Source organism: Littorina saxatilis, linkage group LG8 (genome assembly GCF_037325665.1).
Source record: "Littorina saxatilis isolate snail1 linkage group LG8, US_GU_Lsax_2.0, whole genome shotgun sequence".
NCBI lineage: Eukaryota > Metazoa > Mollusca > Gastropoda > Littorinimorpha > Littorinidae > Littorina > Littorina saxatilis.
Window position 1 is genome coordinate 56,845,129 of NC_090252.1, and position 25,000 is coordinate 56,870,128.

Here is a 25,000-nt window from a genome sequence, read left to right on the forward strand (position 1 = left end):
AATCACAACAATGCACAGCTGCAATGAATGAACAGAGAACCCTTTTTTTGAAATCAAAACAGTTAAGTTGATCATTAATCTTGTAAAAAATACCTATTACAGTGTTCAGTGTTTGATAGGTTGGCTGTAGTGATGCTTGATAGGCGCGAACCGTCATTTTCACAGTACGCAAAGCTTGTCAACTTTGATGAGTAAAAGGTTTCAACAAATTTGGGTTCTCTGTTTCATTTTTTAGAAACTACAATGCCTTTTGATAATTTCAAGCCACATTTGGAATTCCTGAGAGGATTTGTTGCGACACCAGATGAGATATTTCTCCCCTACCCCCTAAACGTGAAATTTTAGGAAAATGTCAAAAAACATTTTTCTTCAAATATTCATGATAACTTCTCACTGTTTTCCAATCAAATAACAAAAGTAATCACATTGACGACCAAAACAGTTCATTTATCCATCTTTTAACAGAACTACAACATTATTATTGTCTTTTCAAGACTGAAATGTAAAAAATAAAACAAAATGTTCAGATATAGACATCTATTCTAACTGTCTCTTACATATAGTGCTCTTGCTTCATAGTTTCTATATACAAGGTAGATTAACATAAGAAAGACAATCTAAGAACTAATGTTTCTTCAGGTAAGTGCAGAATGTTTGCTCATAATGCAAATGTCTCATGAATCAATTTTAGCTTTATAGAAATAACATGAAAAAGTCTTTGCAAAGAACTCTGTAAACTTTTTCTTTCAAACACACAGACACAGACACAGACACACACACACACACACACACACACACACACACATACACACACACAGACACACACACACACAGACACACACACACACACATACACACACACACACACACACACACACACACACACGATCAATCTTAGACTGTTTTAAGAGCAAGAAAGTCAAGTTCACAGGACAAGTTAGTCCGATTCACAGCCAGATTCAGATTCAAGTGAATCGTCCAGTCCATTATGGAACAGTGGTGCCTCCGCCTCTGCTTCATCGTGGACCTCACTGAGCAGGCTATGAATAACTGTCTGTGGGAGAACCAACTCTTCATTTTCTTCAGTCCACAGAGGCTCAAGGATTCCATTCTAACTGTCCCTTACATATAATGCTCTTGCTTCATAGTTTCCATATTAAAGATAAATTAACATAAGATTTAGAAACACAATCTAAGAAATGTAAAAGACTATCTCTTCATGTAAGTGCAGAATGTTTGCTCATGAATACAAATGTCTTATGAGTCAATTTCAGCTTTATAGAAATAACATGAAAAAGTCATTGCACAGAATTTCAAAGAAAAGTTGTGCCTCTTCCTCCTTCTCTCCTTCCTTGTGAACCTCTTTGAGCAGGCTATCAATAATTGTCTGTGAGAGAACCAACTCTTCATTTTCTTCAGTCCAAAGAGGCTTAAGGATTCCATTGTTCAGCATCCTTCTATGACCATCAGCGGGGTTGGGAATCTCTGGGAGTGGCAGGTGAGCGCGCTTCCATGTGGCTGTCTAGTAGTTGGCCCTTCTTGCATGTTTTTTTGAGGCTTTTGTGGCAGGGCAGAAATGTGAGCAATGTGATTTCTCCTAGCCGGCCAGCATAATGCAAGAGAATGAAGAACACGTCGCTCTCTGGGCTCTTTATTTGATGGTCTTTTGATCAACATATGAGGGTATGACAGTGCCGCCTCAACTTTAACAAAAAGCCGGATATTGTTTTGAGTGGAAACCAGTGCTGGCCCCCCTGCTGAGTCAAGCTGCTTCTGCGCAAATGTGGCGAGGTCAATGTTCAGATCCGCTCGAATGACTCCACCTGAGTCATGTTTCTCCACCAGCATCTGGCGTACTGCATCGACACTGTGACACCGTAGATTGAGCATTTGAACTTCTACAGCACATCCAGCAGCTCTTTGTTCATCTCCCATGATTCTCCCATTCTTCTGAACGTTTTCACAAACTTGGGTTTCTGCTGCAGGATTTTGACCGGATACCTTTCTCTTTCCTTTCCATAGAAGGCGCTGACTGTGAGTCACAGCCAGTAAAGGCGAGGAGAGAAAGCAAGACAGAATAGTGAGGTCGTGGGAGTTCTTCTGCAAGGGTAGCGATGTTGAGCAAACGTTTCCTATTTGCTTTGCCCGTGTCAAAGAGCAATGTGATTTCTCCTAGTTGGCCATCATAATGCAAGAGAATGAAGAACACGTCGCTGTCTGGGCTCTTTGTTTGATGGTCTTCTAGCCTTTGTGAATGGCTCAGGTACCAACAAGGCAGTTTCGAGCAAGTCTGTGAGTTCTTGCAAAGACAACAGATTTCGTCTGGAGCACAGATGAGGGGTTCTGGAGACAGCATGAAGAGACCGGGTGACTGGGCAGCCTTCTTGTCAAATGACGGGAAAAAAGTCGCAATTCATAAGATTTCTGTTGGAGGTTTGGAGCAGGGATGCCATGGCAGACAAACTCAAAGGCAGGAATGTTGTTCTGGTCAGCGAGGGCAAGGCATACACGCTCACGTCATCTGGTGGCATCAAGACAGAAAGGTAACTACTGAATGATCTCACATCCAGCCAAGAAGAAACGGACTCAAGAATCATCGTGTACTGCCAGTGTGGCCTTCAAAAAGGCTACAAGACCATCAAAGTAAAGAGTCCATACAGCGACGTGTTCTTCATTCTCTTGCATTATGCTGGCCAGCTAGGAAAAATCACATTGCTCTTTGACACGGGCAAAACAAATAGGTAACGTTTGCTCATTATTGCTGCCCTTGCAGAAGAACTCCCGCGACGTCACTGTTCCGTCTTGCTTTCTCTCCTCGCCTTTACTGGCTGTGACTCAGTCAGCGCCTTCTATGCCACAAAAGCCCCAAACAACATGCAAGAAGGGCCAACTACCAGACAGCCACATGGAAGCGCGCTCACCTGCCACTCCCAGAGATTCCCAAACCCACTGATAGTCATGGAAGGATGCTGAACAATGGAATCCTTAAGCCTCTTTGGACTGAAGAAAATGAAGAGTTGGTTCTTTCACAGACAATTGTTGATAGCTTGCTCACCGAGGTTCACGGGGAAGGATAGAAGGAGAAGGAGGCAACACTGTTCCTTAATGGATTGGACGATTCACTTGAATATGAATCTGACTGTGAATCGGACGAACTTGTCCTTTCTTACTCCAAAAACAGTCTTAAGATTGTGTGTGTGCGTGTGCGTGTGTGTGTGTGTGTGTGTGCATGTGCGTGTGCGTGTGTGTGTGTGTGTGTGTGTGTGAAAGAAAAGTTGACAGAGTTTTTTGCAATGACTTTTTCGTGTTAATTCTATAAAGCTAAAATTGATTCATGAGACATTTGCATTTATGACTAAAATTCTGCACTTACATGAAGAAACATTAGTTCTTAGATTGTCTTTCTTATGTTAATCTACCTTGTATATGGAAACTATGAAGCAAGAGCACTATATGTAAGAGACAGTTAGAATAGATGTCTATATCTGAACATTTTGTTTTATTTTTTACATTTTAGTCTTAAAAAGACAATAATAATGTTGTAGTTCTGTTAAAAGATGGATAAATGAACTGTTTTGGTCGTCAATGTGATTACTTTTGTTATTTGATTGGAAAACAGTGAGAAGTTATCATGAATATTTGAAGAAATTTTTTTTTGGACATTTTCCTAAAATTTCACGTTTAGGGGGTAGGGGAGAAATATCTCATCTAGTGTCGCAACAAATCCTATCAGGAATTCCAAATGTGGCTTGAAATTATCAAAAGGCATTGTAGTTTCTAAAAAATGAAACAGAGAACCCAAATTTGTTGAAACCTTTTACTCATCAAAGTTGACAAGCTTTGCGTACTGTGAAAATGACGGTTCGCGCCTATCAAGCATCACTACAGCCAACCTATCAAACACTGAACACTGTAATAGGTATTTTTTACAAGATTAATGATCAACTTAACTGTTTTAATTTCAAAAAAGCGGTTCTCTGTTCATTTATTGCAGCTGTGCATTGTTGTGATTTCACAGATAAATTTAGCGTTCGAGGGGGTACCCTTAAACAAAGGGACATAAGTAGAAGTGGGAATGAGTTTTTTCGTGGCGAACTTGTCAAAACGTGTTCAGTAGACCCCAATGAATATATCTAGCCTACTGAAGCTGGATCCTGAGGGGGGTGCACGGTAGGCCTAGCTGGCTTGGAGCCTAAAGGGTGCTTTTCATTCAACAACATAACTGTAGACGAATTAGCAGGAGCTGTTTACCCGACTGCTTTGTGACAGTTAAGGCCGTGTTACAAGAGTGTGGGCCAATATGGTTCGCTGCGGTGTTGGACTGTATATCTGAGCACGATCATTGAAATGATTATTTTGAAAAGAGTGTGTCCTTTTTCACAAACAAGGAAGACACTCTAAAGCTGACACGGACATATTTTGATAAATGAATAGACAGGACCAACCAACTAAGAGGTTCTCTTTCTGGTGTATCTCAGATGTGGTACGTCGTACCAATCAAAAGTAACTTAACTGTAAGTGTAGGAATATATAAGTATGACATCAACAACATGTCTGAAGATGGCGAAATGGCGGATTGAATTAGATTAATATGTATGACTGGCAATCGGTGAAATATATTATCAGTCAATGCTCAACAAAACATTTGGTAAACATCTGTAAGCTGGCAGGATCATCTGCTTTGCACTGTGTGTGTGTGTGTGTGTGTGTGTGTGTGTGTGTGTGTGTGTATGTGTGTAGGGTGTGTGTGTGTGTGTGTGTGTGTGTGTGTGTGTGTGTGTGTGTATGTGTAGGTGTGTGTGTGTGTGTGACACTGAACAGCGATGGCTCACCAACATTATAACGCGACGTGATCTTAATTCACATTTTGTATTGGCAGATAGGTTGAACAACACGTGTGGGAGAGTCTGTGTATGAAGCAAAGGTACAAAGAATGGTAGCATGACAGATTGAGATATGAACAGAGAAGACAAGAGACTAAGTGTCAAGGTACCTGTTGTCCTTGTTACCTTGGGTTTGTTTGTTTGTTTGTTTAACGCCCAGTCCACCACGAAGGGCCATATCAGGGCGGTGCTGCTTTGACATATAATGTGCGCCACACACAAGACAGAAGTCGCAGCACAAGCTTCATGTCTCCCCCAGTCACATTATTCTGACACCGGACCAACCAGTCCTAGCACTAACCCCATAATGTCAGACGCCAGGCGGAGCCGCCACTAGATTGCCAATTTTAAAGTCTTAGGTATGACCCGGCCGGGGTTCGAACCCACGACCTCCCGATCAAGGGGCGGACGCCTTAGGCCAACCGTGCCGGTGTTACCATGGGTATAAAACATATATGCACACGTAATACAAAGATTGAAGGACGCGGGGTAATGACATTAAAACACAATTGCATATCTTTCGTTGGGTAGAGAGCAGGGAAGCATATTATGTTACATGAACACCGACCATAATGCATCTTCTGACACTCACATCATAAAAGGGATAAGAAAAACACGCCTTCTTCACATCCAAACCCGTTCTTCTGTGTGGTATTTGTCTCTCATTGAAAAGCCCAAACCCGGATCTGTATAAAATCATCTTTGCTTTTCGACAGTAACCTTCAAACAAGACGAGCGCAAACAAACACACGTCTTGTGCACTTACTCTGCGGCAGTCTGCTGTATACTACGAGTGTGTTTGCGATAATGTGAATGTGGAGTGTCGGCTGTGGATACAAAACCATGAAGAAACTGGACTGCCACACAGCCCGTGTGAGATTTCAACTTCTTTTTATTTTTACCGTGCTATCGGGTACAAGAGGTAAGGCCAACGTGAGGTTTTCAATTTTGTCAGCCAAGTGTCTTAGCATCGGTTCACATGCTCTCTCTCTCTCTCTGTCTCTCGCTCTGTCTCTGTTCCTCTCTCTCTCTGCCTCTGTCTCTCTCTCTGTCTCTGTTTCTCTCTGTCTCTCTGTCTCTGTCTCTCTTTTTCTCTCTCTGTGTCTCGCTCTCTCTCTATACCTCCTTTTGTTGTGAACTTTTAAACTTTTTAATTTTATCATTGTGTGTCTGTGCGTCCCAAGGACAGATTGTAAGAAAAGGCGTAGCCTTAAATCTTCATCCTTGTTAAATAAAGTTCAATTCAGTTCAATTCTCTCTCTCTGTCTCTCTATATCTGTCTCTGTCTGTCTCTATCTCTATGTGACTCTGTCTGTCTGTCTGTCTGTCTGTCTGTGCTGTCTTCTGTCTGTCTGTCTGTCTGTGTGCTTGCTTGTCTGCCTCTCTCTCTCTCTCTCTCTCTCTCTCTCTCTCTCTCTCTCTCTCTCCCCCTGGTAGTTTTTGTAATGCTTACCTGTCTGTCTAGCTGTCATTTTATTTTTAAACATATGTTCCTTTCACATGTTTCTCTGTGCGCAACTCCCGTTTAAACGACTTATAGTGGCCAGTGGCAGCGGGAGCTAAATATCTATCTGTGAATCTGTATAATTTGACAAATTTACCAAAAATGTTCTTCCTGTTTAGTAAATTAAATTCATAAAAAAAACCCAGCAAGACCATTTCAGGAAATTTGTTTCCTAGAATAAACAAAATCCCCGAGTGAAACAGGAAATTTACCAATGTACTGAACTTTAAGGGATTTTGTAAATTTCCTGGTTTTGAGACAGACACTGAGAGAGAGACATTGAGAAAGAGTGAGAGACAGACAGTCAGAGAGAGAAAGAAAGAGAGAGAGAGAGAGAGAGACAGACAGACAGACTCAGAACTCAGAACTTTATTACATAAGGATAAAGGTTTTAGGCTTAGCCTAATCTTCCAACCTGTCCTTGGAACATATACAGAGAATAATTGCAAACGAAAGCAAAGACTGCGCACATACACACACACACACACACACACACACACACACACACACACACACACACACACACACACACACACACACACACACACACACACACACTGAGAGAGAGAGAAAGAGAGAGAGAGAGAGAGAGAGAGAGAGAGAGAGAGAGAGAGAGAGAGAGAGAGAGAGAGAGAGAGAGAGAGAGAGAGAGAGAGAGAGAGAGAGTAAGCTTTGTATTGTTTTTCTTGACTACATTAACTCGAAGTCTCACATATATGTTTAATGTCATATTATTATATGCAGCAGACACATATTTCAACTGCACATACATATAAATAGTTAACATGAATTTGAGAGAAGTGCATGTTGTACATTATACATCTTATGTCCATCATAGGTCCACATACATATCATTTTTAAACATATTGGGAAACATAACACACACACACACACAAACACACAATTACAAGTAAACAAGTGAATAAATAAAGAAAGAAATAGAAAACTAAATACAGAAAGAAAGAAAGAAAGACAAAAGAAAAAAAAGACAGAAAGATAAATGCATTAGTTATGCATTAATTAATGTATTATTTAATAAAGAAATATAAAGAAAGAGTCAATTAGTTAATAACAAAATAAATAAATACATTATACACACATTATTAATATTAATACGCAAAAACATAATTTAAATAACAAATTAAAGAAATTCAAAAACAAATGAATAACCAATACAAAGCTTCACGAATAATTGAATAAATACATCAACTGATAAACAGATGAATAGACATATCACCCAGAGTAGAATAAACACTGCATTTTGTGTGTAAACTAGAGAGAAAAAAAGAGAAGATAATGTACAGAGTGTCTGCTTTTACCACATGAAAATGTGTCATTCATCTGCTGTATGCAAACAAAATCGACACACTTAGAAAAGCATGTGGTGAAAACAGACCTGAATACACGTCGAGTATTTGCTTTTCGCTATTTGTAGAACAGGTACATCCACACCACAAGGATTTGCTTCCCTGTGTCGCCAATCCCGTCTCATCTCCCCACTTTAAGGACAACGTCATCTGTTTAGCTGTCAGCAGATCTGAGCTAATTTAAGCACACCTGTGACAAATCGACACAATCATGCAAAAGTACCAAAGTTTTAAAAAAAATATCAAAGCGCCTTCCGCTTGCAAAGCTCATAAAAAGCACAACATATAACAGATATAAAAATACATTTGGGTGTCTTGAAAAAAACCAATGTGAAAAGCTGCTGACAAAGTGATGCTCTGCATGTATTAATAATAGTTAAGGACGCAGACATTTGAATCATTGGGCTGGAGGGGCGGGACGTGAGAGATAGTGAATGAATGAGAGAGAGAAGTCAGAATGTTTCATTGCTTAGGTAGGCAATTGCAAAGTGGGGGTGGATTGGGGAGGGGCATTCGAACACTCGATCGAGAGAGAGAGAGAGAGAGAGAGAGAGAGAGAGAGAGAGAGAGAGAGAGAGAGAGAGACAGAGAGAGACAGAGAGAGACAGACAGGCAGACAGACATCCAGAGAAAGAGAGAGAGAGAGAAAGAGAGAGAGAAAGAGAGAGATAAAGAGAGAGAGAAAGAGAGATAGAAAGAGAGAGAAAGAGAGAGAAAGAGAGAGAGCGAGAAAACTCAGAACTCAGAACTTTATTACATAATGATAAAGGTTTTAGGCTTAGCCTAATCTTCCAACCTGTCCTGGGAACATATGCAGAGAATAATTGTAAACGAAAGCAAAGACTGCGCACATATATACACACACTCACACTCACACACACACACACACACACACACACACACACACACACACACACACACACACACACACACACACACACGTATACACACACACGCACACACAAACTCACACTCGCTTACACACACACACACACATGCACACATACACACACACACACATGCTCGCGCGCGCGAGCGTGCGCTCGCATACCTACACACATGCACATGCTATCATTTCATACCTAAAATGAACAGTATCTCATCAAAGTATTAAACTAATAAAACATCAAATAATGGTCGAGTATAAACATAAAAAAACCACTTAAGAGCATTGCATACATTATCCGAGTACACAATGGAAACTAGACATCAGGGGCAGTTTATAGTGTGATCAAATGTGTGTGCAACTGCCTTTTAAAGGCCTTTAAGGATGCGGATCGTTTGATTTCTATTGGCAAAGAATTCCACACAGATGATCCTGAAAAAGCTAAGCTGGATTAATACAGATCTTTACGAGGAATTGGAGGAAGTAAATTTTGAGACCTATACCTCTTCGTAACATGTGTAAAATAGGATTGCACATAACTGGGCACATCACCATGAACTAATTTATACACAAAGACAGCCTTATTGTATGCAAGGTGGGTTTTTAGGGGAAGGAAATTAAGGCTGTTTAGGCTGTACACAACAAGATAACAAGATGTGCGATATTGTGTGTATTTTAAATGTATGCAGGATGTTATCCACGCATTGCGTCAGGTATCAATTTCATTAAAAATTGAAATTAAGAATATTTTTGGATGCTTTTAATTATTATTGGATACTTAACACACCGACCACATTATTAGGAGTTTGCTCTTTTAAGATTTTGAGGGCTGCCAGAATGCGAATAATGCCTGCATGTGACAGCAACCCTCATTGCACTTATACGGACTAGCATCGGGTAAAAGAAAAATACATCCACAAAAGACAAACAAACAAATAATCAAATAATGCCGGCATTGGGAAATACTCATCTTTTAGACTATATACCTGTTTAATCTTCCTGCTCGTTTTCGAGATTTTGCCAAAAATGATGTCTCTGTGCAATTACAGAGAAATGTTCTTTGAATTACCGAGTCATGATTTTAGAAATTATGTACAAATACAAACACTTGCCTTATTTTCGAAATGTATTTTGGGAACAGAATCTGTTCATCAATATGAAGAAAATGCCTTGTTTTGGCATGGTTGGACCTGTTAAGATTAAACAATAACATATATACTTTAACAATGTTTCTTTATTTTAGTTGAAAATGAATTTTTCTAAACAACTCATAAATCATGACATTTTCAGGAAAAACAACAAAACATTTTCTGGGGATTATTTTGAATCAAGGACTTGAACACAATTGAAAGAGCTTGTTTGTTAGGGTTTTTTGTGTCTAAATATGTGCAATGGTTTCGGATTCAGATAGTGGGTTCTAAACTAATGATATGTGGTGCAGACGGATGTCTGTTTTAACGTTAGAAAGGAAATTCAATTGATTCGTTGATGACACAACCATTTGTCGAGGATAGCGTAGGCACCCGGTCTGCTCCCCGCCTAAAAAAGGCCAGTGCCGTTCCGTCTTCGAGGGACTGCGTGGGTTTCATTTCGGAGTTTTCCTTCTCCTAGACGAGTTTCCTTCCATGGATGATGAGCCTCCTCTACCCTCGTTTTGAATTCAGAGTGGTCTTCTCTTAGGATAGCTGCCTGCCAGGGTTGACGAGCCTATCCTGCCCGGCTATTTGACCCATAGCTGGAGGTTGGTTCGTGGGCACCTGGGCGTTTCCACACACCGGTGGGCCCGCATGCCGCACGTCTAGGGGCCAACCTCCTCCGAGTCCTTGTAGTCTAGCCTGGGGCCTTGCGGTACCCAGTTTACGCCTGTCGCCGCGATGGAGGCACTACATAGGGCTTGTTGTGGAGAGGTTATTGTACTGGCAGGAGAGACTGACGCATTCTGCTCTCTTTTCGCATTGTCCTAAAAAGGACAGACGGTGCTAGCCAGCGGTGAGGGCTGAAAGCGAGAAGTGACAAGCACAAGACACTTCGCCAACACACTAGACACGTCACACAACCGTTTGGCAGGCATAAATTCAATTGAAATGTATATTTATTCTTAGAAAATATATTTGCATGATGGTCAGCAATAAAGTCATTTTAATAAAACTAAATACTATTTTGTTAAAACAAATTGGAAGTCAAGAAGACAGAGAGAAGGTTGACAACTTCGTCAGCTTGTGGGACATCTCCACAAGGAAAACAATCATTTTCCTGCTTGCCAAAATTCCACTGAAATAATGACACGCGTATTCATTCAAGCCTGAAAGATTGGTGCTGCGTCAACGACTACCAAATAAGGAAACATCCTGAAGATTTCAAGATTCTGATTTGCCCACCGACAATAGAAATAAGAGGTTACACAGTCTGTTGCTTTGGATTATGACGTTTAAAAAAAGTTAACTGTCAAACAGACAGACACGTAAAACATATACTTAGTAAGTGCCCCTGCAGTAGTCTCCTTCATAAACATGTTGTAAGGTATTCACTCCTGTTGACATGTTTTGTTTGTTTGGAAGAGAACAAATAGGGGGTGGGGGGAGGGGACGTGAAAGTAGTAAGGTACTTCTGACCGTTGGTTTGCTGCGGTTTGCTGTGTAGTATCGAATAGCTTGCTTGTTCTCTTCCTCTCATTTCTGTGTTCTATACTGTGATTGTGGCATTTATTTATGTATGTGTTTTTTTTAATCTGTTTTATTCATTGATTTATTGATGTATTAGTTGATTGATTTATTTATTCTTTTTTGTATTTGTTTTTTTAGGCTACTTCATTTAGTCTTTTCTTTTTTTATTCATGTATTTATTGATGTACTCATTTATTGATTTATTTATTTATATATGTATGAATTTATCTGTTCATTTATTTATATACATACGAGTTTACTTATGTATTTATTAATGTATTTATGTATTGTTTAGCTTATTCATTCACTTGCTACCCTGGGTAAGAACTAACGGCCCATTTCTTCATATACAACATCTCCTGACTTATTACAGTTTGTTTGAATGTTTCTTCTTCTTCTTGCCGTTCGCTGTTGTTTTGCGTTTTTGCGTGGATCTGTAGTTGGTTAAGGTGCGCCTGTTGGCCCAGATCCTCCGACTTCAGCTCTTAGGTTTCTTTCAGGGTTACCCCGCCCTTAGTTCCTGGCTCAAAAACCTAACCCTGGGAACACATGGGGGGTTTCTTACCGGGGTCCAACCCCGGGGCTAGAGCTTTTAATGCGGCTCTTACTCGCATGGTGTAACCGTCAGACTAAAGGGGGGAGTTTACGTCCTCTCAGAAACTATTTCTATTTGGGACAAGAGTTGGCGGACATCGGACACGTAGGGCATTTATAGGGTAGTCAGTGCCATCTGCCAACCCACCCCGTCCTGGTAGAGACACCGCTAGTTGGCCCGGGACTGCTTATTCTATATTCGCAGCTGGCCCCCATATCTGGGGGCCGTTCCCCTATCCGCCACCTGGGTACCCGCCGGGTTGAGGAAGTAGTCTGTTCCCGGCTTTGAATGTTTAAACACATCGGTTTTGATTTGGTCAATATCAAGGGTGCTTTCATGTAGGCTTCTGTCACGTGACCCCATTACAGATAATATCCACACACACAAATGGAATTGATAAATCAAAAAAATGTATTTTGAACACAAATAGTTGAAATAAATAATTAAATAACATATGCAGGAATTGGTCAATTGGGATTTTTTTTCTCATATAATGTCGTTCTATTTTTTTGCCAAGCTTATCTCCGCGTTTACCCCCTAAATCGTGCCCTGTGTATCAATGAATGAGTTTCATACATAACCAACCGCCGTACGTAAAATTAAGAAGGGTACTCGCTGTTGTTTAATGCAAAGGTCACTCTGGACCAACGTTTGATCGGTGTTCCTCGCAACTAGTCTAGTTGTTAAACATAAACACCACGTAAAAGGATTTACAGTGGCGTCTGTTTCAGTGTAGATCGAAATATTATCACAGAGACATCTCATTGTACTGCGAATTCTAATGCCAGACTTGTTTTCACCTGAAGTAATTTAAAAGGAACGTGAAAGTGATATTGTTGTAAAATTCTGATTTGTATTTGCCAAACAGAAAGAGAGAGAGAGAAAGAGAGAGAGAGAGAGAGAGAGAGAGAGAGAGAGCGAGAGAGATGGAGAGATAGAAAGAGAGAGAGAGGAGGGGAGGGAGAGAGAGAGGGAGAGAGAGAGAGAGAGAGAGAGAGAGAGAGAGAGAGAGAGAGAGAAAGAGAGAGAGATGAAAGTGGTTCTGAAACAGGTAACAGGATATAATTATCATGTCATCCTTTGGGTCACAAATCCAGTTAAAGCGTGCAAAGTACTTGTTCATCTCTTTCTACCGCCTCAGCCTCGAAATCCATTGAAAGCATATATGAAAAGATGTCAAGAGACGATATTAAGCATAGGAACATGCTGTTAGGTTTTATGTATTAGACTTTGGCTTCCACAAGAAAAACACAAGGTTCAGAAAATCTACAATTAACTAATACGTGTCTGTTTGAATGTGTGGTGTGGGGGTGCGCAAGTGTGTGTGTGTGTGTATGTGAGTGTGTGTGTGTGTGTGTGTATGTGTGTGTGAGTGTGTTTGTGCGTGTGTGTGTGTGTGTGTATGTGTGTGTGTGTGTGTGTGTGTGTGGCTGTGTGGTTGTGTGTGTGTGTGTGTGTGTGTGTTGTGTTAATAAATTGGTAAAAGCATGTGGTCTTATTTGCACCGACTACTATCATTTCATAATTATATCACTTATTCCTCCAGGTCAGGCCGAGCTGTCAGACTGCAGAGTGGACATTGACACAGACTGGACAGTAAGGGGCAGCTGTCACTACACCAAGGCTGACGTCTCACGGATTGACGACATCAACTGTACATGGTATCGTCAGCACAACCAGGTAAATCGAAAGCCATACGCATTGAATTTTTTAAAAACAATAGCATTTCGGGACCCTGCTTCCAAGGATCATGACACAGGACATTTCTGAATTATATATCATAGGACCATGAATGGAAGAAAAAATATGATAGAAAAAGTCCTTTGCTTATGCTACCAACTCATAAATTTTTACAATTCCTGCTGACGTGAATTTTTTATGGAATGAGTTACCTCCCTTTCTTGCGAAAGTTCCAGATACTTCAGCTGCAGGTTGAGCCTTTTACTCTTCAAACCTTGAGAATGTTAAAGTAAGCTGGTATGATGAGAGTTACCTCCCTATCATGGATCACACAGCAACCGTTACCTCCTTTTAATTGTATAGCAGTCAGGACCCGGCTCCGACCGGGGTATTGTAAGAACCCATCAGAATTTATTCCAAGAATAGTCACACAGGATCAGGAGTTTTCTGAACTCGATATCAAAGAACCACGAATGAAAGAAAAATATGAAAGAAAAGTCCAAAACAAACTGAGGAAATGTGTCACATCCCTTGCCTATGCAAATTGAACACTTTAGGACTTTTAAGATACTTTAGGACCTCACAAGCATTTGAAGACAACCATGTGCTACCCACTCATAAATAAATTATATTCCTGCAATACAAGCTGTCTTTTGCTTACATGTTTTCTTGCTTATTTGTTGTATTGTCTGTGGACATACTGAAAACTAATTCTGTAACCAAATAATGCACTAGCTCTCTTAATCAATTTGATCTGTTTGAATTCTGACACATTTCTCAGTGTGACCTAATTAGCTTACAGAGCAAGCCACAGCACTAAAACTGCCTTGGTCAGAGTTATGAATGATATATATATTACTTGCTCTTGATCACGATAAAGTGTGTCATGTGACCTTGCTTGATCTGTCGGCACCCTTTAGATATCATTGGCCGTGCATTGTTTTGTGAAGCAAACTAAACAATCACAGTGGACCCTCTGACACAACAGTCGTCTGGCTTCAGTTCTTTTTGTCCATGAGTTATTTGCAGTTCTTAACCTTTGCCTTTCACACGAGCGGTTGGGTTACGTTGTGGCTTCTCGCGTCAAATCCAAATGTCAATGGTATTGGCCTTAAATACGGCCGAGTTCATAATCATGTACATGTTGTATCCAGAAGCAAGCAACAGTATGAGTTAAAGTTATGCTTAATTTAGGCCTACTTGTGAGCATACACGTTTATTTTAAATGTAATCAATTCTTGATCTTAAAACACGTAACAGACGACCTGTTTACCCCACCACATGAACCCGTCCCCAAGCAACGATAGGGTAACGTCCCCTCAGGCGATAGACATAATATTAGCTGTTCTGCTTATGTCCAAATAAGTGTCGCATGTTTCTCGTGTTCAATCCTTCGAGGACGATGGCACGAAGAATACACGATAAGAATCTTCCTCAATTGTTGTTTCTTCCTTACGCTTCAACTGTATGTGTCGTGCCAAATTCACGGAATTGCCGAATTCGCGGAATCGGCAACATCTTTGTCACTTTCGCGCAAATACTTCTAAAACTTGCCCTCTTCGGTAAATGTGCAGCTAAATTTGGGTTTTAAAGTTGTATAATGCCGAGGGTATCACCACACGTAAACAGCCAGATGCTAAAATTGATGAATATTTCAATGCTCGCTAATAAATGGCACGTTAAAGCAAACACTGTAGTTTTCGTTTATTTTCGGAGTTGTAGTCGACACAGACCATAACAGTCCACACCAACTACAGGAGAGAGCTAAAACCATACCAAGGCAATGTTTTGGTGAAACAATAAGTTACGGACTGGCTGCCGATTTTGCAAAATGCGCACGTTTTAGAAGCCTTTACGCGTTTCCGACAAATTCTGGGCAACGTTTTTCCGATTACGTGAAATGGGCAAACATGTTGCCGATTCCGCGAATTCGGCAATTCTGTGAATTGGGTATGAAATATGCAAACCTTTTGTTAACTGCGCTTTAAAAACACTTCTTGTCCATGTTGTTCGTAAGTGGCTTTTGCATTGTCAATTGAACTCCACTTCAAAATGTGCTGAGGCTAACCTAAAATCTGTCGGAATAAGAATGGCTTGTGTGTTTTGTTAACCGCAGAGAATTTTCGACTCAGGCATCTTTCGGTAATGTTGAGACAAGAAGCTACATCCAACTAAAAAGAAGGATGAGCAGAACCTTCTGAAATAAAAAGAGGGGACACACGCACATGAATACAAAATGGAGGAATATGTTAGTGCACTCTTGACGGAACAAGTAAACATTCTATTCAATGAATTGCTTTCGTTTGATCATCCAACACTAATATTCATAAGTATCGTTAATACAACATTTATCTTGTAAAAGAACATTTAGTAAAGACTGTTGCATTCATATTTCCCAGCTTTTTAAAGACTGTATTCATTGATATTGATTATCTTCAGGGTAGTGTTACCTTGGTCACTCAGGGAATCGTCACGGGACAGCTGATCACCGAAGGCAGCAAGACGTACTACCGTGGGAACTGTTCCTTCAGTGTGGCTGTGTCTACGTCTCAAATGGGAAATCACATATTCTACATTGACTTCGTGCCTGGACCTGGTCGTGTGGAGACGGGAACATTAGAAATTGGTAAAGTTACATTTTGGTTTATAAATCTCGTTCCTGCCGTATATGAATGTAACTCCGCCTCAGACAGAACCTAACACTTTTTACATTGACTTCCTGCCTAGGACTCGTCGGACGGAGAGGGGAAGAATGGAAATAAGTAAATGTTATGTTTTGTTCTATTACTTACGTTTACAGCCTAACGATATGGAGTTGCCGATTGCTATTACTGTTTGTGTTGCTATTGTCGTCGTGGCCGCAGCTAACCTGTTCATGGATGTGAACGTGTGTGTGTGTGTGTGTGTGTGTGTGTGTGTGTGTGTGTGTGTGTGTGTACCCATGTTTCCACAGGTTTGGTTGCCTAAATCACCATAAGGCAACCATCCACACGTGGATGGCAACCTAAACTCTGGATGGCAACCTAATTGTGTGGATGCTCGCTTCATTTAACACCGTTAAATTGACTTTTTTGACGGAAAGAATGTCATAACAATGTTCAAAATGACATTCTTTCCGTCCTCTATAGGCGACGAAATAGGTCAAATTTTGTGCATTTTTTAGTGCAAAATTTTTCGATGCCGGAGCGAGTACTGCACCCAGTGCTGTTGTGGTGCAAGTGCACTAGAAAGGCACTACACCCAGTGCCGCCTCTTAGGTAACCATCCACACTTTAGGTACGTGTGTGTGTGTGTGTGTGTGTGTGTGTTAGGCCATGTGTCTCTGTGTCTGTGGTTTACATAATGTACTGATTACAAATATACTTGATGTTAGGTTGCTACCGTGGGTTTTATATTTATGTTGTTGTTCATTCCTGAACATTTAGATCAAAACAGACTTTAAACAGATGAATCAGATCAAGGAAAAAGTATAAGGTTCTCCTTGCATTTGGACGTTCCTTGTTATTATTCAGCGATAGATCATTTGTCTTCGGAATTGTCACAAGTGAATGAGAACAACAAGTTGGTATTCCCCTTCATTGGCCCTGTCGACGCCCGTTTTTAATCGCTTGCTTCCCTTTATACAATGAACCGCCCATAGAGCGTCGTCGTTCCGAACTAAATCTTGTGGATGTCAAAAAGGATATTGCATTCCAGGTAGGGAAATCCTGTCATGCAATGACGTCAGCGCCTTTCGGCGATTGATCCATGCATTTCGGGGCCAGACAACAACATAATGTCAGTCACGCTTGAAACTAACACTACCTGAGATCGCTTTTCAAACTTATACGAAGTGAACGGGAGCATAGGGTCAGTTATTAACTTAACTTGCCTGGAACAGTGAGATAAAGAGAATGTACAGTACACAAATACTAACGGAGAGACTCGGAAACCGACGAGTCGACACATGCTCGAGAAGCCACGTGCAATGTGTGTTTGCAGTTCAACTTTGTATTTTCACGCCTGGGAATTGCATGCCGGGTTTGCTCTGTGGTAGAACGCTAGCCCCCTGCCCCGGAGGTCTCGGGTTCGAGTCCCGTAAATAGCAAGAATTGTTTTAAACATTTTGTTCTCTCAGTTTTACCACTTTTTTTCTTCTATTCTAAACTCTTTAGTCTTGCATTTCATTCATTGTGATCTATTCCAAAGGTTTTGAGTCGTGTACTAAACATCGAATAATTATAACTAGTGCGCAAGTGCCCTTGAACAGCTTTCCCAGAATCTCGTATTCTATTTTTACTACGGGATACCCCCAAGAAAAATGTCAAAGGGCATATGTATCAACGCGTGTCGACTGATAGTGATGGTTGTTGAGCACATCTACTTTAATCCACTTCTGGTATTGTATAACAGATGAACCTGGCAAACCGGAGTCTAACTGCGAGGGTAGAACAAAGTTCCGCGAAGGACAAGACGGGTCATGTGACTGCACCAACAGCAAGTCACAGCCCGGCAGCCCCCCGCCCTCTGTGGGATGGAGAGGGTTAGCACCAGGACAGCCACTCCTGTTACGGGACATAAAGCGATCTCCCATTGAGTCACGCTGGACGTGTGAGATGAGATGGGGTCCTGAGGGAAACAGCATTGTCAAAACTACAAACATAACCACTGTCATCAATTGTGAGTAAATGAAGGAAACAATTCAACTCGTATGTGTGTGTGTGTGTGTGCGTGTGTGTGTGTATGTGTGTGTGTGTGTGTGTGTGTGTGTGTTTGTATGTGTATGTGTGCGTGTGTGTGTGTATGTGTGTGTGTGTGTATGTGTGTGTGCGTGTGTGTGTGTATGTGAGTATGTGTGTGTGTGTGTGTGTGTGTGTGTGTGTGTGTGTGTGTGTGTGTGTGTGTGTGAATTTGGTGTTCCATTCTATCTACATGTCTGTATCTGTCATTCTCTCAAGGCCCGCTGTGTGAGAGGAAAAACATGGACGTCACGCACACTTGGTGCCGTGATGAAATCTCGTCCGTCTCCCCCGCATGTATAGCATGGCTGCTCGCTGCAAAACAAGAGATCATTGATTGATGTCTCACTTCAGACGGACCAGACCGTGTCACCATTTCGTACGGTGCAGATAGTCCCTACCTGCCTGAAGCTAATGACCTGCATGTTTCGGAATCAGCAACGTGGAGGTGTCAAGCATTTACTGCAAATGGTATCTGAAACGTGTGCATTTGCACGACAGAAGCGCCCATTCCCTTGTATATTGAGTAACAAGATGTATTATTAAATGTTATTTCAGATGGACCAGATAGTGTAAGGATATCAGACGGTGCAAACAACCCTCCACTGACTGACCTGCTTGTTGGGCAAACAGCAACTTGGAGGTGCACAGCATTTACTTCAAATAGTCCTGTAAGAACAGAGTGGACAGGTGTAGCGTGTGACAATAGTCAGACCAGGCCGGACTGTATCTTCACTGCAGGCAGCAAGGACGACGGGAAGACTGTCACGTGTACAGGCAGAAATAATGTTTTCCCTGATGATTTACACGCCAGCACATCTGTCACGCTCAATGTCACATGTAAGTGAATGTATTTTGAAAAGGGCAGGCGTAGCTTCTAACAAAAGGACTACAGTGAACCTTATAAGCGTTGCGTGTAACACATCTACCAAACAACCGCATACTAAGCTCTGCGTGGGTGCATGTGTGAGTGTGTGTGTGTGTGTGTGTGTGTGTGTTTGTGTGTGTTTGTGTGTGTGTGTGTGTGTGTGTATGCGTGCGTGTGTGTGTGCTTGTGTGCCAAATGTTCCTTTTTGTGTTATATTTGTATGATTTAAAAAAATACATAATACATATTTGAAATGTGTTGCTGTAGTTGAATCTTCTAACGTACTAATAACCAAGAAAACATATATAGTATTGGCACAAAACCACCAACCAGAAACAAACAGAGTGTAAAAAGAAAGGGGGGGGGGCGAAAGAACAACCCCAGTTGTATCTGAATTATTTTATTCTTACCATTCTAGACCCACCCACCGTAGCACCAGAGATCACATGCTACATCAACACCGAGCTGACTAAGGGAGACAACCTGACCTTGACCTGCACCGTCAGGGGAGGCAACCCTCCTGTGGCTTCCGTCACTTTCTCCTGTGGGTCCGATCACCATGACAACCCTAAGGACAGCGTGGTAACGTCTGCTACACGTGAACAATCTTCTGTAACCAGCTCTGTGACCATCCCACACCTACAGTCTGGGGAGAATGGAACCACGTGCCTTTGTGGAGCAGAATGGCCATACGGGCCGGACACTTTGGACTATACCTTGACTTCCTCTGTGACACTCAAAGTAACCGGTATGTCGATCCTCATTTGCCGTTGAGATTTCTTTCGTCTTTTTGTGGAGCGCACCGACACTTTGGGTCAGTAATGATGAATTATTCAAAGATACTGTTGTTCGTCTTAAGGTTGAGACATACAGACAGCATACAAACATATAGATAGATAGATAATAGAGAGACAGAGACTGAGAGGATTAACATTCATAAAGTATTGTGCCACACGAATAAGCTCTACTTGTCTGTCTTTCTCTTGGCCTAATTGTCCGTCTGTCTGTCTGTCTATCTGTCTGTCTGTCTGTCTGTCTGTCTGTCTGTCTGTCTGTCTGTCTGTCTGTAGCTGTGTCCGAACAAGTGCTTGTCCTTATGCAACCCCGGGCAAGAATGAGCAATACATACTTTCACGCAGTATACGAGGAACATTTATACAAACATGCCATGTCCACGGAACGTCTCTATTCTTTGTCGTTGATGGGCTGAAACTCCCATGTTCACTCATGATTTTGCACGAGTGGGTTTTTACCTGTATGATCGTTTACACCCCGTCATTCAGGCAGCCATACGCCGCTTTCGGGGGATTCCACGGAACGAAAGCAATTTGTGTTTGTTGACGTTTTGCAGCGACAGGAGTAGCTGTGGTGCAGCCTACATTAACACCGCTCATACTGCAACAAACAACTGTTACTGCTCGTGGTGAGTATTCTTACTGTGTTTGTGTTTTTGTTAGTGTGCTGCTTTCTGTTTGTTATTCTACATCCAAACGAACTATGTGGTCTTGTTTTCGTTTTGTCCTTGTTTAAAAGGCAAAAGTGTTGGAGTCAGAATTTGAAAAGAGGGCTTTATCTACCTTATTCGTGTGAAATGTATTCGTATTATACATTAGATTTCTGCGAGGTCTGATATCTCCATCACAACTTTCTGTTGTACACATCAAGGTTTCTATTGTTACCTCTTCGGATGAAAAAAAAGAAGCTGGTGATGGCTTTCAGGTATTGACTTCATCTTACTTAAAAACAAACAAACCAAAGTGGGTATTGTATATACTGTGAACAATCTAGATTAAATTAGAGAAATGTGTTATCCTCTACATAACATTGACGTTTGTTTTAAATTGTGTGTATAGCAGATGGCAATACGATCAACGTTGGTGCTCTTGTTGGTGGTGTTGTCGGTGCAGTCATCGTTGTCGTCGCGGTTGTTGTCGTAGGCGTACTTGTCAGGAGATACATGGGTAAGGCCAAAAAACAATTAATCTTGTTTGTGTCCTTCCTGTGCTATAATCCTTTAATTAGTTTCTCAATGCGTTTTGAAGAAATCATCATCATCATCATCATCATCATCATCATCATCATCGTCGTCGTCGTCGTCATCGTCGTCGTCCTCCTCCTCCTCCTCCTACTCCTCCTCATCATCGTCATCGTTATCGTCACCAACGTCACTGAAAAAAATCCATCATTATGAGCACACTGATATAAAAACGCAGATTTATGAATCTCATTAAAATACTCTGTATTTTGCAAGTTTCTGTCCTTTATTTGCCAGATTTATAAACGATGAATTCTCTGTTTCCAGACACACTTTTAACTAAAGTCAAAATATAAAGGCAACTTACGTGTAACATGTTCAAATATCGCACTGCAGGAAGGAGTATTTACGCCGAACCGGGGCCAAGGTCACAAGAGTCCAACTACACAGACCTCGTGCTCCACGAAGCTGTGACAGACACACGCCGAGCAGCGTCCCATGAAAACAGTGAGTAGGCTAATGTAGAAGGATTATATGCAGGGGCTCACATCCATGAGAGGTGGCATAGGACAAATGTCCTGGACAATGCAAAAGTGATAGGACATTTGTCCTGAACAAAAATAAATCAATAGGACATTTTTTTCGGCGGCATGTTGCTTTTTATGAGAAAAAAAAGCGAAGGGAGGCAACTGTCAACCGGCTTGGAGCATTCAGAGTTGCGACCCTTGGAAGCTCTTCTCTATAAAAAGCACATACAGTCTCCCCAAGTTTCGTCCGCTTGGAGTGACACACCGCTTCGCAAAACATCGATAACAATGCAAATCAAACTACTGTAAATTGGAAAGTTCTGACAATGTCCGGATCAATGAAAGCATAATCGGACAATGACCATTTTGTGACAAAAACAATAGAACATAAAAAAAATTATGTCCTCTAGCATGAACAATGTATAGGACACTTGGAAAAAAATATCCGTGTATGTCCGATGTCCGACGTGTATATGTGAGCCCCTGTATATGCATTAGTGGCCTAGTGGTAAGGCGTCCGCCCCGTGATCGGGAGGTCGTGGGTTCGAACCCCGGCCGGGTCATACCTAAGACTTTAAAATTGGCAATCTAGTGGCTGCTCCGCCTGGCGTCTGGCATTATGTTGTTAGTGCTAGGACTGGTTGGTCCGGTGTCAGAATAATGTGACTGGGTGAGACATGAAGCCTGCGCAGCGACTTCTGTCTTGTGTGTGGCGCACGTTAAATGTCAAAGCAGCACCGCCCTGATATGGCCCTTCGTGGTCGGCTGGGCGTTAAGCAAACAAACAAACAAACAAACAAACAAACAAATGCATTAGTGTTATTTTATTAGTTATCGTTAGATTTGACTGTGATATCAACATTTATCAGTCTGAATGTCGAGAAAGCTGAAATCATATCAGATCGATCAGCTTTCTCGACATTCAGACTGATAAATGTTGATATCACAGTCAAATCTAACGATAACGATGTTATCGCATTCGATTTCGGAACAGTAGGAATCATAAACCTACCTAAGAAGTCAAACAAACGCAAGGGAGGCTACTGCCTTGTATTCAATGTTGAAAATGTTGGATTGTCTTTTCCTGCTTTCGTAACTTTGCTGCTCTTACTTTTATTTTTTCAGTAACTGGTTCTTTTTCTCAGACAAAATAAGGCATTTATAATGAAAAAAGAAAAAAAATATACGGTCGAAACAGATCACCAACAAAGGCTAACAAATTCAGTGGAGTTGCCAGTTTGAAGGAACAGCGAAGAATGTCCCAGTTACTTCCTCAGTCGTACTCTTTTTGACTGTTCGATTTGGCAATTCTGAACGATGGCAGGAACTGAAGTGCGCCAGGCAGTATCAGCAAAGTCATCTGGCTCATTGTCTGTGCCCAAGAAAGCTTCCAGGTATTTGTCGGTATCGGCGGACTGCATAATAATGTCGTCGAAGCTCAGGCTCGCTTACGACGCATTCAAAATGGCGTCCTCCGCTGTGAAAGATGCTGAAAGTTGTTCGGTTGATGTTGTATGGCTACGACTAAGAAAGGTGGACAATGGTTCATGCAGGTGCGAACTGTTTAAATCGGCTGCTCATTTCCTGCCTTTTTGTGAGTGATGTGCGCTGAAACACTGCAAGAGATCTCACAGTTTTCTAAGTACTGCCACTACTGGTACTTTCAAGGTCAGCTTTGTTTATTGGCTGTTCCAACTACCTCAGTCGGTAAGATTGTAACACTCTTTTCTGGTACTTCTCTGTTAAAGCTGGGTGGGAAAAGTTTAATTTTATTCATTGCACAGCTTAATCTTTCTGATTCAATTACTTTTCTTTTATGAATTTGTGATTTAAAAAAGGGAGACATTTGTTTCCTTCAGGTGAGATTTTATTCTTCAAAATTTGAATTGGAAAGCTACTTCCTGCGCGATGTCAAATTCACTAGGAACTTCCTGCGCGATGTCAATTGATATACAGTTCCTAGTTGACCAATGACAAACGCTGTTTTTGTCATGTGATCAGGTTCCTCAAAACTAAACCGTGGGCAAACAGCCAAAAAAGTCTGACGCTGGTGGTGGGAGCCCTTGTCCGTTTGCGTCTCGCCTACGGGCAGGAATCCTTCTTTTCAGCGCCTAAAACCATCCTCAAAAAACTGCAAACAACCGAAGTAAAGGCCTTGAAAATAGCATAAGATGTACCTAGATGGGCCTCCGTGAAAGCTACCTACAGATAAGTGGGCTGGCTCACCCTCGACGAGGAACGTCTACTGCGGACAACCCAATATTTTATCAGACAGCAAAGATCCCCAAATAGTGTAACACAGACCATAAACGATCTAATCAACGATTATAAAACAAAAACCTTCAACAATCGTTATACCCCTAAACTCCATGAGAAAGCCCTTCCAATTAAACATTATACAGAAAATCTGCTCGACAACATAAACAAGCAGATAAAAGACATTGAACTTATATCGGCCCCAATATACCCGCCGTGGTTATTGGAACCCCCCAACATCATCTCCAAAAGTAAATATAATCTCAAAAAAAAACGATCACTTGTTATATCTGGCCACACTGGCAAAAGAAACAATAAACAAGAAATATAGCCACTTTTTAAAAGTATACACAGACGGGTCGAAGCTGCCAGACGGCAGAGTGGGCTGTGCCTTTGTAATCCCAGAATTAAAAATAGAAAAGCGGTATAAATTAAATAAAGGCATTTCAATTTTCTCAGCTGAGCTATATGCTATCTTTATGGCAGTTTCATTTATTAACGATATGCCAGTCTCACCCGCAGGAGTGGTAATCTGTACAGATTCCAAATCTTCCCTAGAAGCCCTAGAAAATGGGACAAAAAACAGAACAAATATGCAACAAGAAATTTTATTTTTATGCCATCAAGTAATCTTACAGGGCACGGCCCTAGACCTAATATGGATTCCCTCGCATACTAACTTAAGAGGAAATGATCTAGCCGACACTGCAGCAAAGAAGGCTGCCCTTTCCTCCTCAACCGAAATTAATATTGGCTACTCCATCTCAGAATACCATAGCTTCCTAAACGCATTTTTACTTACAAAACTAAACAGCACACACAAGAACGACCCCATGAAATACATCAAAGGAGGCTTTTTTCCTAAACTCCCTCCAGCCCTATTACGCATTCTAAGAAGGGCCCGTACCAAAGGCCTCAATTGTTCCGTTTTCAAAAGAAACTGCGAGTGTGGCAGCGAAATTACCATGGAGCACACCTTCGTAAAATGTACTTCAAACTTAACCCGCTTTGCAACCCTGTATGATTATATGGACAAATATAACCTTATGCCAATTCAACTCTTTAACCCGGACGATAA

General features: G+C 41.3%; 1 protein-coding gene across 1 annotated transcript in view; it reads left to right on the plus strand.

The window, feature by feature from the left end:
• Positions 1-5,544: 5,544 nt before the first annotated feature.
• The window catches only part of LOC138973920 (uncharacterized), a 38,923-nt gene continuing 19,467 nt past the window's right edge, over positions 5,545-25,000 (plus strand). Inside the window, exon 1 of the mRNA XM_070346626.1 lies at positions 5,545-5,805. Within this exon, the coding sequence (XP_070202727.1) occupies positions 5,697-5,805 (109 nt within the window). The 5' untranslated portion in view covers positions 5,545-5,696. The remainder of the gene's footprint in view (positions 5,806-25,000) is intronic.